The 19067-nt window shown below is 40.4% G+C and overlaps 1 protein-coding gene across 1 annotated transcript in view; it reads left to right on the top strand.

The window, feature by feature from the left end:
• LOC306849769 (zinc finger protein GLIS1-like) overlaps positions 1-14815 on the top strand; it is an 83441-nt gene extending 68626 nt beyond the window's left edge. The window contains exons 9-11 of the mRNA XM_079385067.1: positions 5937-6097; positions 12942-13100; positions 13971-14815. Of these exons, the coding sequence (XP_079241193.1) occupies positions 5937-6097; positions 12942-13100; positions 13971-14104 (454 nt within the window). The 3' untranslated portion in view covers positions 14105-14815. The remainder of the gene's footprint in view (positions 1-5936; positions 6098-12941; positions 13101-13970) is intronic.
• The last annotated feature ends 4252 nt before the right edge of the window (positions 14816-19067 follow it).

Raw genomic sequence — 19067 nt, 5'->3', positions numbered from 1 at the left:
GATGGAGGGAGACAGAAGTGTTCGGCTTTTGCTCAGAGGAACGTGCTCACCAGCCTGGAGGGCCGAAGGGCTTAATGGGTGGCATTGGCACCTCAACGGTTTCATTTACGTGTTTTGTAGGTGACAGCTTTACAGTAAAATTAGGAATAGCCGATCCTGGTGTACCTTAATGGTAATGAGAAACAGGTTTGTTTTAATGAGAGGATATAAAAAAAATCATATTATTTATTGGAGTTTGTTTATATTCACTACTGTTCAAAAATGTGGGGTTGAATTTTCAGGTTTTTGAAAGAAGTAATTTATGCCAAAGTTGCAATTATGTTTGCCAAAAATACAGTAAAACATTAACACTGTAAAATATGATTACAATTTCAAATAAATAATTTCTATTTTAATATATTTTAAAATGTAATTTATTCCTCTCAAGACAAAATTAAATTATTCCATTCTTAAGTTGAAACCATGATGTACTACCATGCAAATGTTTAGGTTAAGTAAGATTTAAAACAAAAAAAGAAAAATTAACTATTTTATTTATAAAGTGTCAGCAAAGACATTTATAATGTTACAAAAAAACATTATAAAATACAAAATAAAAAAAATAAATGCACTTTTTCCCCTTTCTATCAAAGCATCCTGAAAAAAATATATCATGGTTTTCACAAAAACATAATAAAAACCAATTAGCAGCAAAAAAAAATTTAACACTGATAATAAGAACAATTATTAATTATTGAGCACCAGTAATAATTGGTAATAAATGAGCATCAGATCAGCATATTAGAATGATTTCTGAAGGATCATGTGACCTGAAGACTTTTTCATTTTTGTCATTACAGAAATAAATTACATTTTAGGATATATTAAAATATATAACAGTTAATTATAATATCACCCAACACTACAGTTTTTACTGCATTTTTATGAAATAAATGCAGCCTTGGTAAACATAAGAGACTTACTTCAAAAACATTTAAAAAATCCTAGTAATCCTAAACTTTTGACCAACATTGCATATATGTAGCCTCATAAAAGTCTGATTAGTCAAAAATAATAGTCAAAAAGAATAAAATTCCTTGAAATTGAGTCCATTTCAGCAGGTTTTAGCATCAGCCGATGATCTAAACGGTAGCTACACTGATACATTGTATCTTAAACTAATTTCCCCGCTTGACTGCGCATTGAGCGTTTGAACACTGTAGCTTTTGAGTATTTAGAAGCAAGCAATAGGCTTGGATCAGTAAGGGCCTGATCTCTCACGAGTGGCTTTAGTTTGCTAACCAGAACCAGAAAGGTTCCCACTGACCCGTGCCAAGTCAGCGGCCACTTCGTTCTTCAATCAGAAGAGCTTACTGTGAGACACCGGGGATATCCATGCTCTCTCATACACGCCGTCTCCCAGCGGAGCACAGCCTGACAGGTGAGACAAGACAAACTGAGAACAGAGCACTCTTCTTCATGAATCTTCATTCAAAAAGGATGGGGGGGGGGGGACTCCATCTTGATCTATTTTGTCTCCAGCCTACTCTGTTTGAGCATAAGGATTGCCTCACCCCTCAAAGCAGCACCTCTTGTGCACGATTTGTAAGGTCTTTGACCCCTCTAACAGGGATTAAACTGGAACGTGACACTACGAGTTTTTCATGAACCTCACAGCCTGCCTTTAATAACAGTATTATTCCATCATCCAAAATGTAACTGCTCAATGTGTGTCAGCAGTGTAAACTCAACTTCAAACCCCCAATGCTTTGTCCGCATTAATGTTATTTTTTTATTTTTTTGTGGTCATTTAGACAGTAGTTCTTTGATCCTTTTGTAGGTTACTTTCTGATCCAGACGTAAAGTAACTATGTTCTTTAACATGAGCACGTCCAGTGAATCATATTCAGAAGAGTCTCGTTCTCTAAATCATGTCTGCTATGCTGAGTAAGGACTTACTCATGTCTACTGAGCGATGCTCTGGGATATTCACACATGTTCCCATGGAGTCACATTCACTGACTCACAGTCAGCATTAAACACTTTGCCTTTATTACTCAATCTGCTACTTTGAAGAAATACCATTTGTAAACATTTTGTTCACAAGCAAACTATTAAGGGTTAGGTCATTATGCTTTGAAGTTCCTCAAGTCGACTCATCATTGCCTTTTTTAATATAGTGGACCAGAGTTTCCTATCCCATCACTCTTGACTCAAAATAACCAATTCAGAAGGCCCAAAAATCAGTCATTTTGCATGACTCAATTCCCCATCTCGCTGATTCTGAATGGAGGATATGGCTACATGTTGTTGAATTACTGCTGCTGCAATCAATAGAAAATGTAAATAATCATCTAATTTAAATGAAAACCTATTTCTTTAAGAATTCTGGAAGTTTATTTTAAATCCCAATTGGCATGTATTTGCTGAGAATAATGATAGGTGCTTAAATATGTATCATATTATATATATATATATATATTGTAAGTTTGCGTTTGGGACATTTGATTGACAGGCAATCTGACCAATCATAATGCATAATATCTAAAAAGTGTGCATTATAGTTGACACCTACATGTACACTTTACAGTTGGTTTCATGTCTGTAAGTCATTCTCCTCAAATGCTATTGAAGTCAGAAAAGTGTATACCAATGTCATATGTATCTTTAGAGACGTTCCCTAAATTTGCAAATATTGAACGTCCAATGTCAAGCCAACGTTATGCCAGCCCAGTTGCCAAATCTGCCATTTTGTCCGACAAACAAACCAGACAGGAGAGTAGATTAATGTGGGTGGACTTCAACTTTAAAAAATGGTGTGTATTGATGTCTTTCAGCGGTTGAAACAAGACACCTTCTGATGTTCATTCATGTTTACTCCATAAAATAACTAGTAAATATGAAAAAAATCAGTTCATGTGCCACTTGAACTGAGGCGCCAAATGACCTGTCACGACACATTGAAGAGCCAAACAATATTTATACATTGAATTTCTTACAAAATGACAAAATTTGTAAGCTGAGACTTTGTTTCATACTAAAAATAACCTGTTCTGTCGTCGCGGTGTCAGTTTCCTCTTTGCTCCACGATGTATCTTTGCAAAGGGTCAGTTGTGCTGCTTAATATGTTCGTGGAAACCGTGATACTTTTTTCAGGATTCTTTGATGAATAGAATGTACAAAAGAACAGCATTAATTTGAAACAGAAATGTTTTATAACAGTGTAAAAGTCTTACAGCATCAACTGTACTTTTATTTCCTTGTTTACATCCAGTTCGACTTAAGTGTCATACTTGAGCAAGCCAAATGCTTTTCTGTCACTTTTGAAGATTAGATGAACATCAACTTTTGGATGATCCGTAGGTCAGCGGCCATACAAGCTCTTATGACGTGAGACACAGGCTGTATAGTCACAAAAAGAGCCTGTGAAGCTGAAAGCAGATGATCAGTGAAGGTAAATACCGAAGGGAGAGATTAATCTTGCATATGAAAGATTCCCCTCATTCCTGGAGCCTTAGCGAGTTGCAGCTGGCAGTGATTATAGCATGATTCACTTTAGCTACACATAGAGGCTGCTTGTAAAAATATGAACAGTATAACTGTTTCCTGAGCTTGTGCTGACAGCAGCTCCCAGTGGAACGCTGCCGCCATGCTCTCTGCTGAAACACATGGCCGCACGTCAGATCACAGCCAGTGACTAGATCCGAACAGCTTTCCTGCATACGAACACAGGCTAGCCCTCTAACTCTAATTCCTAAACGTATGTTTGCTTTATGCCTTGTGAAATATGTTAGCAAAGCTTTTGAGGACATGGCTGTTTAAGAAGAGCCTCATGACTCATGGGGTTATATCCGAGCACAGGAAAAAAAAAGGGTATTTTTTTATGCACTTGTGATGAAACTGAGTCTTTGGAATGTGAATTTGGCTAAGAGTGAAAAACGACATAATGGTCTAACAGATGTAACAGCCAAGGAAGTCCTTATCAGATTCTGGGCAAATGAACGATGGGAAATATCACTCCCACGCAAGGCCTGAAACATAAATAAAAAATAATTATCAGCTCATTGGAGTCCAAATTTTACATTAGCGCGTCGCTTGGTCTTCACTCTGTGGATGACAGTACAAAAGGCAATTTAAATGTAATTTATAATGTGTCTGTTTAAATGCTCTAAAGGTGCATGAAAGGTTTCCTTTGTTTAAAAAAGTGTTACTCGTTATAGCAATAGTGTTTTTAAAAATTTTTTAAAATCACTCACATGAGATCATATCACTGGCCTAATGAACACTAATTTATTTATTTATTTATTTTTAGTAGTTTGTGTGGGACATCTCAAAGGATCAAATCAATGAACAAACATTTGCTGCTTGCTGCTGGGTTGAGGGAGGGACATTCTCATTCTAGAGCATTTGATTGGTGAAGTGCAGGATGAGTCATCAATGTTTTTGTTTCATTTTTCCAGACAAGACAGATTGTAAATAATAATGTGTACAATACCATTCAAAAGTTTGGGGTCGGTAAGATTTCTAATGTCTTGGAAAGAAGCCTCTTGCGGTTACCAAGGCTGCATTTATTTGATCAAAAATACAGTAAAAACAGTAATATTGTGAAATATTATTACTGTTTAAAATAAATGTTTTATACTTTAATATATTTTAAAATGTAATTTATTCCTGTGATAGCAAAACTGAATATTCAGCAGCCATTGCACTAGTCTTCAGTGTCACACGATCCTTCAGATATCATTCTAATATGCTGATTTGGTGCTTAAGAAATTTTTTTTATTATAATCAATAATGTTGACAACAGTTGTGCTGCTTAAATATTTTTTGTGGAAACTTTTCAGATTTATTTAATAAATTAAAAAGAACAGCATTTATATAACATGTATTTACTTTCACTTTTGCTAAATTTATTGTGTAGGACAATCTTGCTGACTGCAAACTTTTGAACCTTAGTGTTTATCTTTTAAAAGTGAATTTTATCAGTATTTGGGAGCAGACTAGCATATACAGTGAATGTATTTTAGCAAAGAGTATAGAATAGCCTTAAAGGGTCTTTGGTTTTAGATTTAAGGGCCATGAAAAAAGCCTCAAAACCCTAATATTTATTCCATGAGGTCTTTAATATTTAAGTAAAAAATGTAAACATGTTTATAAATACTGATCTTATATATCGTTAGGGAGAATGAACATGCATTAATGTGCATTAATTTGTTAATTTCCTCTGTCCCTCCATATCTTACATTATAACTGCATATGTCCTCATAATATCTCTCCATTACTAGCATCTGTTTGTCATACTTCTGTTTAAACAGGCGATTCTTTGAGTTTGTTTTTGTTCTCTGTTCATTTCTGAAATTCAGAATATGACTCTTTGATGTGCACACTGAAGGCAAAGAGCCTTGACTTAGGGGGCAGGAACGACTTCACAGGGCCATTGGGTTGGCACTCCGCGTCTCGCTGGAACTTGGTTTTGCATATTTGAAGACTTGCTTGTGACAGCTGCATCTAATGGCACTAACAAAGCCTTTATTTGTTCCATTGTGTGCAAGCATGAGCTAGCTATCATAACTTCCCCAAAGCATCACAGTGTACAGTAAGTCAGGGGCATGTTATATATAAGTGGCATCTGGAGTGAAGAATGGGCTTGTACTCAATCAAAACCAGGCTCTTGACTTTCCATTATAACAAGAATTGGAAAAGGATAAAGCATGTTAGAGTAAATAAAAAATAAATGAATAAAACAAATAAATAATGTTTCACTTTAGGCTATGTGACTCTTATTCTGAGGTAATCCTCTCAGATCTTTCTCAGGGTTAAAGGTAGGATGGGGTGAAACTAGTAATATTCACAGGACTCATATAAATTATATACTCTATATGAAATTTAGCATTGTTTTGGCCTGCTTATCTTCCACCATTAATCTTAATAGTTAACGCTCACTTTCTCTCTTCCAGGTTATCCGGAGCATTGCTGTCTCCAGGAATCGGTCTGCTGAAGGCCGCCACGTCTCCTCCACCAACACTAGAGAAGCAACATAACTCCTCTTCCAGCCAGCAACACCTCCACACTCACCATAAACCCTACACCGCCTTCCACAACCTGTCTTCAAGTGAGGGTACGAGACATTCTGTGTTTGTTTGCTCTGATTTTATTGGGTGGTAGTCTTCACACACATCAAAAGTCCAGCACTTCCTTTAGGCTGATTAAAAACTCACTGGGAAAAAAATAAGTATTCTCTAAGTAAATAAAAGAAAACGCCAGTTCCTCGAAGGAACGAGACGCTGCGTCAGGAGACGCTTTGGGGAACGCCTACAGATTCAAGATTCAAGATTCAAGAGTTTTATTTGTCACATACACAATTATACAGAGTATAACCAGCAGTGAAATGTAGGTCAGGTCCGCTCCAAGGACAGTGCAATTATAAAGTATACAAATATTAAGAGAAGAAAAGTAGAAAAAAAAAATAAAAAAATAAAATAAAATAAAAGAATAAAATAAAATTAAAAAGATAGATAAAAAATATAAATATAAATGTGCAGGTCAGTATGTTGTTGACTTAAATAGTACTAAGAGGAATGTGCAAAATAATGTGCAAAAAAGTTGTACAGGGTATATAATAGCAGCAATATGAGGTAGAGAAAAATTATGAATAGCTTATTGATATGGTGATATTTACATGGAGTCAAGTGATGTTATGACACAGAGTTAGAGTTTAGGAGCCTGATGGCCTGGGGGAAGAAGCTCCTCCTAAGTCTCTCAGTTTTTGCCATCAGGCTACGGAAGCGCTTACCAGATGGAAGCAAAGTGAATAGTCGGTTAGCAGGGTGATTTGAGTCCTTGATTATTTTGACAGCTCTATTTTTGCAGCGTTTGAGGTAGATGTCCTGCAGAGAGGGGAGAGCAGACCCTGAGATGCGCTCAGCTAAGCGCACAACTCTCTGTAGTGCTTTGCAGTCCTGATTGGAGCTGTTTCCATACCACACTGAGATGCACTGAGTCAATACACTTTCTATGGTCCCTGAATAGAAAGTTTTCAGGATTGCTGGTGAGACCCTGAATTTCCTCAGCTGTCGCAGATGGTACAGTCTTTGCCTGGCTTTCTTTACCTGTGTTTGGATGTGTGTAGTCCAAGTCAGGTTCTCGGAGATGTTTACACCGAGGTACTTGAAGCTGCTCACCCTCTCCACAGGGGTCCCACTGATCATAAGGAATGTAGGGCTGCTGCTGTCTCTTCCTAAAGTCCATGATCAGCTCTTTAGTTTTGCTCACATTCAGAGAGAGACAGTTGTCCTGGCACCATGATGTGAGTCTCTCTACCTCATCCAAGTATGCGGTCTCATCGTTGTTGGAGATGAGGCCCAGAACCACAGTATCATCAGCGAATTTGACAATAGATGTGGAGCTGTGAGAGGACACGCAGTCATGCGTGTAGAGAGAGTAGAGCAGGGGACTCAGGACACAGCCCTGTGGGGCTCCTATGTTCAGAGTGATGGAGTTTGAGGTGAACTGGCCAACTTTCACCACTTGAGGTCTGCCGGTGAGGAAGTCTTGAATCCAGTCACAGAGTGAGGAGTTTAGGCCGAGGTCTGTGAGTTTAGATGCCAGCTTGATGGGGACTATAGTGTTGAAAGCTGAGCTATAGTCAATGAATAGCAGCCTTACATAATTTCCAGCGTAACCGGCTCTGAATACCAATGAAATCTGTCCAAAGGATGGGAGGGACGTCACGGACGAGGTGACGTAATGACCAGCTGGTATAAAAGCACGTGCGGTGAAACCGGCGTCAGCTTCTAGAATGAAGCAAGCGCTGCCAGGGATGCCGGAAGTGTGGGCTCGTAACGCAGCATCTCGTTCCTTCAAGGAACTGGGGTTACATACGTAACCCAAGACGGTCCTCTTCAGGAACTCGAGCTGCGTCAGGAGACGCTTTGGGGAGCGAGATACCCACGGCACCAGACTTCCAAATCCCTGCCCTGTGTGTTTCCATATGGAGCACAGCTAGGGCAAGAGAACGGAAAAACCTGGAGTGGCTCGTATGTCTAGGCCATAAAACCTGACAAGGTCAGGGGCGTAGACCATCCCGCAGCGTTGCAGATGTCCTGGACAGGGACACCTGCGAGAAAGGCCTTGGAGGCCGCCACACTCCTCATGGAATGAGCTCTGACTCCCAAGGTGAGGGGAGGTCAGAAGACTCATAGCTGAGTGGCATCCACGAACCGACTGCCTCAGTGCACCACGGAGGAAACGTGTAACTCGGGGTTGTCTGCCCACTGTCAGTCCACCAAGAGGGGTGTGGTAAGCCGAGATTGCCGCCACATAGACCTTCAAGGTGGAGTGGGCTAACCCTGCGGAGAGTCGAGCCTGCAGGAACTCCAGCACTGTACCAACCGGGCAGTTAACTGGGTCGAGCTGGCGATCTCCGCACCATGAAGTGAAGAGTCCCCACTTCAGGGCGTACAGTCTCCTCATAGAGGGAGCTGTGGATTGGAGAATGGTCTCAACAACCTCGGTTGAGAGACCGGAAGCTATGAGCCCACAGCTTCCACAACTCCGGGCGGGGGTGCACAAGGGTGCCTCCTGCCTGTGAGAGGAGATCCCTCCTGACTGGAATCTCGCATGGAGAGACGTCGAGGAGGGAAATCATGTCCGAGAACCATACTCGGCCCAGCCAGAACGGGGCTACTAATAGCAGCCGGCCGGCGCACTCTCTCCAGAACTCCGGGGAGCAGAGCGATCGGGGGAAAAGCGTACAGACGAAGCCTCGGCCACGTCTGTACCATGGCATCTAGCCCCAGCGGAGCTGGATGACGTAGAGAGTACCAGAGGGGACATTGCGCTGACTCTTGAGTGGCGAAGAGGTCCACCTGAGCCTGGCCAAACACTCTCCAGATCTGCTTCACACCTCGGTGTGAAGCATCCATTCCCCGGATAACAGCCCCTGCCTCGACAGGGTGTCTGCTCCCATATTGAGATGCCCAGGGATGTAAACAGCTCTCAGTGAGAGGAGTTTGCCCTGGGCCCACGCAAGGATTTGGTGTGCCAACCTGTACAGGGGGCACCCGCAGTCCTTGGTGGTTGATGTAAGAGACCACCGATGTGTTGTCGGTGCGAAATAACACATGGTGACCTCTCAGGTCTGGGAGAAAGTATTTCAGAGCCTGAAACACGGCCAGCATATCGAGCCTGTTGATGTGCCAGGCGAGATGATGACCTCTCCACCGACCGTGGGCAGGGCGGCCAATCATGACCGCTCCCCAACCGGTGTGGGATGCGTCCGTCGCTAGCGTTACGCGGCGACAAGGAGCTCCCAACACCAGGCCCTGGGACAAGAACCAAGGTTGTCTCCACATGTCCAAGGCACGTAGGCACCGCCGCGTGACCTTGATCATGCGAAGCGGGTTTCCCCTCGGGGAGAACCCCTTGGTCTTGAGCCACCACTGTAGGGGTCTCATGTACAGCAGGCCAATAGGTATCACGTTGGACGCAGCTGCCACCAGACCCAGCAGTATCTGAAACTGCTTGACAGTGAGTGATTGGCCTTCTTTCACTCTCCTGACTGTCGTGAGGATTGACTCGATCCGGGCAGGAGACATACGTGCCTGCACCGTGGTCGAATCCCCACCACCCCCAGATAAGTGGTTCTCTGTAATGGAGAAAGCACACTTTCCTTGGGGTTCAGTCTTAACCCCAACACTTTTAGCGAGCGAGACACTCGTAAAAGTGCGGGGTGAGAGTGCTAGGCTGAAGGGAAGTGCCCGATATTGGTAAGCTATGCCCCTGAAAGCAAACCTCAGGATCTTCCTGTGAGTGGGAAGGATGGAGACATGGAAGTATGCGTCCTTTAGATCTACGTGTCAAACCAGTCCTCGGACTTGATCTGAGATACTTACCTGAGCATCTTGAACTTCAGTCTGCAGACCGAGCGGTTCAAATGATGCAGATCTAAAATGGGACGCAATCCTCCATCCTTCTTGGAACTATGAAGTACCGGCTGTAGAACCCGGACTCTCTTCGTAAGAAGGACCCATCCTTGATGGCTTCCTTACTTAAGAGAGTATCTACCTCTTGTTCCATTACCAGAGCCTGCTCGGGGCCCACGAACGTGGAATTCACCCCGTTGAATTGAGGCGGATGAGAATCAAACTGGATTCTGTAGCCTCTCTCTACAGTGCGCAGGACCCATCGAGACACATTTGGCAGTAGTTTCCACGCTGCAAAATAGTCTACTAAGGGAACCAGTCTCTCGAGACTGGCCTCTGGTGTAACCGGAGCGGCTAGTTCGGTGCCCTGAAGCGGCGCACTGGCAGGGAACGACCAAACTAACTGCTCTAGAGACCACTGAAGGAGTGGCGAGCATTCCAGCTCCGCTACGGTACCGGGCAGAAGAGACTGAGATGTACGCTCGCTGGAGACGTCTGCGCCCTGAAGCACCATAGGTGGCAGGGTTGGCAGAACGATCTCCTGAGGGCACTGGGGGAAGACGAGCACCATACGCTGCGGTGAATCGTGCTCTACCCCAGCGGGGCTACCCTCATAAGCCCTGATCCCATTCACATCAGGGCTCCTTGGCCGAAGACCTCTTCGCCTGCTTGGCTGGGAGGTCCTTGACCGCGCACCCTTCTTACCGCCCCGACCCGCTCCAGCGGGCGAGCTTGCCTATACGAGGAGCCAGCACGCGGCAGGGGCTGCTCTCGCCCAGCAGCCCCGTGAGCTAGAGAGCGGCGAGGGAGAAAACCCCGCCCTCATCCAACTCCTTGAGCAGGTCAGCCTGGCATGCCCGCAACACCACCATGGCGTGCAGACATAAGCCAGCCTGACCTGCTGCCGCGTATCCCTTGCCTTCAGAGACGACGAAGCGTCAAGGGACAGATAGCTCACAAGCGTCTGTTTCACACGCGGCATCGCTCTGTGACCGTGCTCACTCGTCCCCATCACATTACCGTAGTAATCAAAGAGGGGACAAAGAGGCGGGCCGAATGTTTTCCCCACGACCTCGACACCTCAGTGTGGAGGTCGGGGAAAAACAAGGCAGGCTCGGATGTGGAGGTGAGTCTGAAACCGCAGAAATGCAGAAAACCTTCTCTGTGGTTCGACAAGCCACTCCACAAGCTCCTCATATTGGGGTGACAGAGTGGGTGCACATGCTCGACGCTTCCCATGTCAACCTCCTTGGAGGAAGATACGAGAAACGCCGACACCGCTGCCCGAGGGGAAGTAACCGCGAGGCAGTCATGGGATCTGACAGGTGAGGATGGCGATAGAGACTCGCTCGTCTCCAATCCCTCCATCAGATCCCGCCGCGAACCCCACAAGCGCCGCCTCAGCGGAAGCGGGCAGCGCCGCGGGGAACGCCAAACACACACAAGCTGGGTGTATCCCCTGCATACACAAAAAACATCTGCAGGGAGGAACACACAGCTCGTATTGCGTTTCTCCCATAATCCATAATTAATCCCATAATTAAAAGAGCCCACTGCAAAGTCACTAAGATCATTTTAGTCCCTCAGATCCCTCCTTTAGTAATCTATGGGATTTTTGTTTGTCTACTTTATTGTCCAGTATGATTGCTTAGAAAAATGATAGTACAGTAATAATAGTAAAATAATAGTATAACCAATTAGATGAGGTTATAAAAGGTGAAGTCTGCATTAAAAGGAAATTGCGATTTGTCTTTTCTTAACTATTTTACCCTGTTAAGCCTGATATATGCAATAGCCAGACAATTATTTTTTATTATTATTATTTTTTAATTTAACATTTTATTGAACTTTTATACAAAATCAAAAGTATCATATTTGATACATAAGGTTTTATAGTTGATATTGTATGATATATAGGATATATGGAGCTCATACTCAAGGAGGGAAAAACACCTGTTTTATTCAGAGGCCCAAACTGAGCAAAAATATGCAATTTGTTGAAGTTGCGGATATTATATGGTAAAAAAGGTAAGATGAAATTCTGATTGCTTGTAAATCTATTAGATATTTAACAGTATAGCAGACTGTTTACATACAATATATATGTATAAAGATCAGTTGTCATAATATGTCTTAGCATGATGATGTTAAAATGCTGAGTTTTATGATCAAAGCTTTGTAGTTTTTATTGTAGGGCAAACATCTGATGCAGTGCAATACAGCGATTAAGAGATGAACCAATGAACAGTCTTCAAAAGTCTGCTGTATCACATTTGATACTTGCATTTTAACGTGTTTTTTTCTAAAAACTTAAGAAGTTGCTTGAGTCCAGTAAGTGTTCACATATCACATATGACATATGACACCGTAGGCTTTATGGTGTTAAAATTATGTGCACAGAGACAGTAATTTATAATGAACACTGCAGTATCCCATAAAAATAAAGAACTGTCCGTTTTGATTTCATGGTAAAGCAACACTGGTAATCATGATTCCCTGAGCAAGTACCACAAATAAGTCAAAACTCTCACAGTTCCAGTTGCTTGCCTTTACTTGTGATCTATTGGAATATACCTGTTGAAAAATCTCAGCACATGAGTGTTTGATGTCAGAGAGAGTTCCATCAGTGTGAGAGCTGGCGTAGTCTTTGCAGTGCTGTGTGCATCAGCGAGAACATGTGGGCTGAAAGAGACGCCTGGAGCCACAAGAGGAAGCTTTTTGCTCTAAAACCTCCCAGTCCAAAACAGCTCAGCTGTCTGTCAAAGGAACTGCTCGACTTCCTTGTCAGGACACAGATGTACATGTGTGTTCCACCTCAAATCCAAGACCCCCATCTGAGAGAGACTTCTTGTTTAACACTTCTGGAAGCAACCCCGGAGAAACAGGGGAATAGTCCAAAAATAGAAATACAAACAGGAATGCAGGCTTTCTGTGGTTTTTGCCATCGCTATTTTAGGTTTTGATCATATAGAAAAAAAGCCACATTTGAATGACATTTCACTCTGATGTTTTACTTTGTGTTTGGGTATGTGTACACAGATTACCGTGGCAATTTCCAGAGCTGTTTCCAATTTGGCGACGGCTACAGAATAGACCAGTCCATCAGCGGCGGCCATCAACCTGCAGAGTCCCACAGCTTCAACACAAACCAACACAACGCCTTCCACATGAGCTGTTCCACCAGCACCTCTTCCACAGGTACACAAATACCCCCTTAAAGTGCAGTCTCATTAGTGAAATTATTAAGGCGTAAAAATCTGTCTATTGTCAGTAGAATAGCATTGTATAAAGCACAGCTCGCAAAGAAGTCACTTTCTATTGGTCAACACTGCGAATTTGTGTGCGAACCCTTTGCGAAATCTGCATGGCCAAATCTTTCACCTACTGATGGTTCAAATCTCTGCTTTTAACATTAAAAGTAATGTATCGGAGCATGATTCGTTTTTTCCAAAAGCAATTTAATTTGTGTGCTAGCATTAAAATGATCACTAAAATAATGTCTACAATGTCTATTATTAAAAAAAATTAATTAAATGCTTTGTTTAGCCTTTACTACTTTTGCCCTGACACGAAATTGAGCAGATTGAAATGACTGCATTTTGGCTGTGAAAATTTGCAAAACAGCAGTAAATGTATCTACACTTTTACCTCCACAAATACTTTTAAGTAATATCACAATAAAATTAAGTATACCTGATATTGTCAGTTGCCATTATACATTAGGACACCGTAGCTTCATTTCAGCACATCAACAGTAATAGACAACATGGTTAGTAAGAGCTCAACTGATCTGGCTTTGTAGTCATCTTGTCGTTTTTCTTTCCCATATTACCCATCAATCTGTCTCCAGTTTCACTGCCCTACAAATTATTCTTGTTATTAAACAAGTGTATTTCAAATCTGCAAAAAAAAATTGGGCAGTACCCTCAAAAAGACAACTACCTTACCTCCCTTCAAGGGTGCACATTAGTAGCATTAATTATGGTATTAATTAAGGACTTTTTTTTTTGCACATTTTAACAAGTTTAACGTATTTTTCCATATTTTCCTTTTTTTAATAATGCAAAGGTTTCAGCTTGGTGCCGGACATCATAGGATCGGGTTGCCAGTTCTCACCGGGCACAGAGGAGAGTGTTTTCTTTCAGGTGGGCGGCTTCGATCGGGGCTTGAGCCAAATGTCATCAGTGTACACAGAGACATAGGACCAGGATACCTTGTCGGTCATCAACACAATTGTCTTCTTTCAGACCAAAACTCTATTTTCTTTTATCTATGCAGTTTCAACCTATCAAGAGTTTAGATTTTTTCCCCTCAGAATTCATCTTTTTTTCCCATGAAAAGCATAGTTGGATCACCTCAATTGGACTGAAATATCTGCTTTCTTGACTACGTGAAAAGCTGCTATTCCACAGCAACGAAGGTTAAATGATGAAGGGGTTGTGTTGTGGATGTTATGAAATTGTGCTTTTTTCACAGTGTTTTGAAAGATATGTTCAAAGTCTCATGAGATACTCCCTTGTTGTCATCAAGGCATCACTAGTCTTAATAAATCCAGCTGGTCAGCTCAGATCCTTTTGTGACTTTGGAACGGTTTGACTTCAGAACCACCACAGCTCATCAGTGATGAGTTCCACATTTGCCTCTCAGAGCTCTTTTTCTGATTTGTTGGCTGTTGTGTTGGAAACAATTATTTAGTGTTGCTGTGTTTTGTCAGTGAATGTTTGCAAATGTTTGTATTGCTTTGTCATTTGGTTGTCATCATCCCAGATAAACAGAGTTCTTTATTTTGTAATGGTTGATGGCTTTAATATCTACCACACTTTCAACGTATGTATAAAATGTACAGTTTGTTTAATATTAATAATTATGTCAATGTCTGAATCTCTGAAAATAAATGACTCTTGAATATTGCGGTCTAATGCTCATCATTGTATGTTTTAGCTGTGGTAATTATGTTGACTGTTTAACTAAATAAATCTGGTGTTACTCCGACTCAAATATCATTAAATTCGGTGTAAACACTATGAAATATACTGGAGAATCAAATTGCAAGATATATTTCAAATGATTTGCATATGTTCCCTTTACTTTTAAAAGTTTATTGGAACTAGTCGCAGCCAAATAAATGAACTGAGCAGGAAAAAAACTTTCATTTAGTTTCATAAACTATTGTAGACTATTCTTAGGTGGAGTCTGCCCCCTTTTGGAGAGGATGAGGATCATTCGTCTCAGAAAATCTGTCATAACATATACTTAAAGGAACAGTTTTCATTTACTCCCTCTCGTGTCATTCCAAACCCATTCATCAAAATTCACTTTTTTGGGGGGTGAACTATCCTTTCAGGTTTCAAATAATTACTAAATATCACAAATGAGTCCATAGAAAACAGCACTCCAAAAACTGAAATAAGTTGATTTTATTGTTTCATGTAATATGAGCTCTACAGTCAGAAGCTTTTTTTAAGTTTTATGTTTCATAATTATATAGGTTTTAGTTTTATACAATCAGGCATGAGAATAATTATTCATAATTTCACATTTCAATTTTTTTTTTACATGGAATCTGAATGATTCCTGTTTAGTAGTAGTAATAGTAAATAGTAATCCAGAACATGGCAGCAAGATAAATTTTTAATGAGCCAAAGATAATGCATGTCACACCTCTTTATCAATTTGCACTGGCTGCAGATAGCTGCTCGCATAAAATTCAATGCATTAATGTTTACCTAAAAAAACACCACTGGCTCTGCACTCCTTTACCTAAATTCATTACTTCAGACTTATGTGCCCTCTAGAACAGGGGTTCTCAAAGTCTACATTCAAAGGTCCAAATCTGAATTTTCATCAGTGTCAAAGGTCCGGACTGGAACAATTGGTTATTACAAAACTTGTTTTTAATAAACACACAGTAACCTACATAACATGCATAACAAATAAACATTAATTAAAAAATAAATAAATAAGTGCCCTTTGCATTCAAAATACATGAATAACAAGTGCAAAAGTGGCAAAACAATTAATTTAAGTGTCTGCAATAGAGTTCGACCGAGAAGGGTTTTTCTCTGGCCGATGAAGATATTCTATTCTATTTCTGTGATTCAAATTCTAAATACCTCACATCATTAGGCACATATCAAACCTCCAAAAAAATCATATTTTCCCACCTCAGGCATTAAAGACTTTTTATTATATTTAGTTTTTTTTCAGCTTTAGACACCTTTTTTTCTCAACCCCCGTAACAGACAAAATGGGGTTGGTTTAAAAAGGATTTTACTCAGAAATTGTTATAAAATAAACATGTACATATACTGCTCATGTGTCCCTGATAACAATTTAATGATAAAAATGTAAAATTTATAATTTTCACATTTTTATAGGACTGAAGCTAAAAATACACAAATTGTGTATCTACAGTCTCTTTATTTTTGTAAAACATATTTTTAATTAAAAATTAACTAAAACCACAATTTTATTATTTTTGCCCTTATCATGTGAGATAGTAATCAGCAAGAAATACTTTTGTTCTTAACCATCTTCCCTATATTTTTCTAAAAATATTAATGTGACAAGGTGTGATGGGGTTGAAGACTGTTACACATTTGAAGAGATACATTGCCAGATTTTTTTTTTTTATAATCTCAAATTTGATTGACAGCAGTGATCCTAGAGGCAAAGTTTTCAGAATGAGGAGATCTATCATATGATATGAAGATATAGTGTATAAGTGAATATTATAAAGATTTTATTGCAATTTGAGGTCGTTTACTACAGCAATACTGTGTTTTTGAGGCCTTTTTCACTGTTATAGCACCACCTATGGTCCAATCTCCATGAAACTTTTCATACTTGTTAAGAGTATCTGACACGTTTTCACCAAGTTTTGCAAACTTTTGACTTTTCGTTTAGGTTTTATAGGCTTTTGGGGAGCCACGCCTCTTTGCAAAATGATCTCGTTATAGCTAACGAAAGGACAAAATTCTTTTTTTTTTTTTTGATAATTATTAATCTGAGTCCAGAGAATTGCGCTGCAGTGGTTTGATCGAGATTGAGCGAAAAACCTAGAACTAGTTCGCAAAAGTAGATTTTTAACATAATAGAGAGTATTTAATGAACGATTGGATTGACAGCAAAAATTCCCGGGGTAAAGTTGCTCGTTATGAGGAGATCTATCGAATGATATGTATATTGTGTGGATTTGTGAAACACCACGTGATTACAGAGCCAAAAAAATCTTGTTAGCGCCAACTAGTGGCCGATTTCTTTCAAAATTCTTACAGACCTTTAGGGCCATGAGTCGAACATGCCCATCGAGTTTTGTTCCGATCGACCACCGTTAACCTTGTCAAATAGGTGCATAAACTTCATTGGCCGATGGCGGCCATGTTTTTTGAGATACGCAAATGTCCTCATAGTCACTTGTGCTACATCAAAATAAGACACTGCATACCAAATTTCAAGTTGATCGGACCAATGGTTACCCTCTTATAGTTTTTTCATTCATATAGCGACACCAAGTGGCAGAGCTCCGTTTTTTTTTTATTTGACCAAAGATTGAGCTCATACATATGTGTACCGAGTTTGGTGAAGATATCTCATTTCATTCACGAGTTATAGTCTTTTTCGTAAAATTGGCCCGCGACTTTTAAACGTTTTGGGGCCACATTGCGAAAGTAAGTTGAAATTTCAACATTTTTTGATAATTATTGATGTTCACTGTCCAGAGAACATTTCTGCAGTGGTTTGGTTCCGATTGGGTGAAAAACCTAGGACTAGTTCGCAAAAGTAGGTTTTGAACATAATTGAGAATATTTCAATAACACTTTGATTTATGGCATTGATCCTAGAGACAAAGTTGTTCAGAATTAGGAGATCTATCATGAGATATGAATAACTAGTGTATGTGGGAATATATGAACAGTTTACGTTCATGTACAATTGAAATATTGTGTTTTTGAAGGCTTTTTTTTACTGTTATAGCGCCACCTATGGTCCGATCTCCATAAAACTTTTCATGCTTGTTAACAGTCATCTGACACATGATTTCACCAACTTTCGTAAAGTCTCAAGTTTTTGTTTAGGTTTTATAGGCTTTTGGGCATGTGTGGCCACACCCCCTTTTTTAAATGAGCCAATTATAGCTAACTAAAGGACAAAATTTAACATGTTTTCGATAATTATTGAGCTAGAGAGTCCAGAGATTATTACTGCAGTGATTTGATCGAGATTGAGCAAAAGTTTCAGAGATTAGTTTGCAAAAGTAGGTTTTTAACATATTTCTGCATAATTAATGAACGATTTGATTGACAGCAATGGTTCTTGAGGCAAAGTTGCTCATTATGAGGAGATCTATCAAATGATAAGAATATTGTGTGGATATGAAAAACACCACATGATTACAGAGCCAAAAAGCTCGACAGCACCAACTAGTGGCCGATTTCTTTCAAAATTCCTACAGACCTTTAGGGCCATGAGTTGAACATGCCCACCGAGTTTCGTTCCGATTGACCTCCATTAACCTTGTTTAATAGGTGCTTAAATTTCTTTTGGAAATGGCGGCCATGTTTTTCGAGATACGCCAACATCCTCATAGACTTGTGCCCATTTGGACAAAGACACTGCATACAAATTTTCAAGTCGATCGGACCAACGGTCACGTAGTTAGTTATAGCTGTTTTTAGGTTTATTCCCTCTTATAGCGCCACCAAGTGGCAGAGCTGCGCATTTTTAAGCTTGTACACAAGTTTTCCGAGTTTGGTGAAGATATCTCATTCCGTTCAGGAGTTATAGCCATTTTAGTAAAAGTGGCCCCGCCCCAGATGGACGTTTTGGCGTCTCTATGCGAAGTCTCTATGAGTTGAAATTTCAACTTTTTTCGATAATTATTGATATTCACTGTCCAGAGAACATTTCTGTACTGGTTTGGTTCCGATCGGGTGAAAAACTTACTTTTGCCCAAAAGTAGGTTTTGGACAAATTTCAAAATGGCGAAAATATTTGCATACCAGAAATGAAATCGGAGATAACCATATTGTTTTGATTGAACCAAATATTCCAATGATACAAGACACTTGAGTCTATGACAAACGGTCTAGGAGTTATAAGCAGTTTCACATTTTTGATTGCTGTAGCGCCACCTACAGGCCGATTGGGCTGGGTCCTTGCACC

This window comes from Barbus barbus (genome assembly GCF_936440315.1).
Source record: "Barbus barbus genome assembly, chromosome: 29".
NCBI classification, from domain to species: domain Eukaryota; kingdom Metazoa; phylum Chordata; class Actinopteri; order Cypriniformes; family Cyprinidae; genus Barbus; species Barbus barbus.
This window is presented reverse-complemented; position numbering and strand designations above follow the sequence as displayed.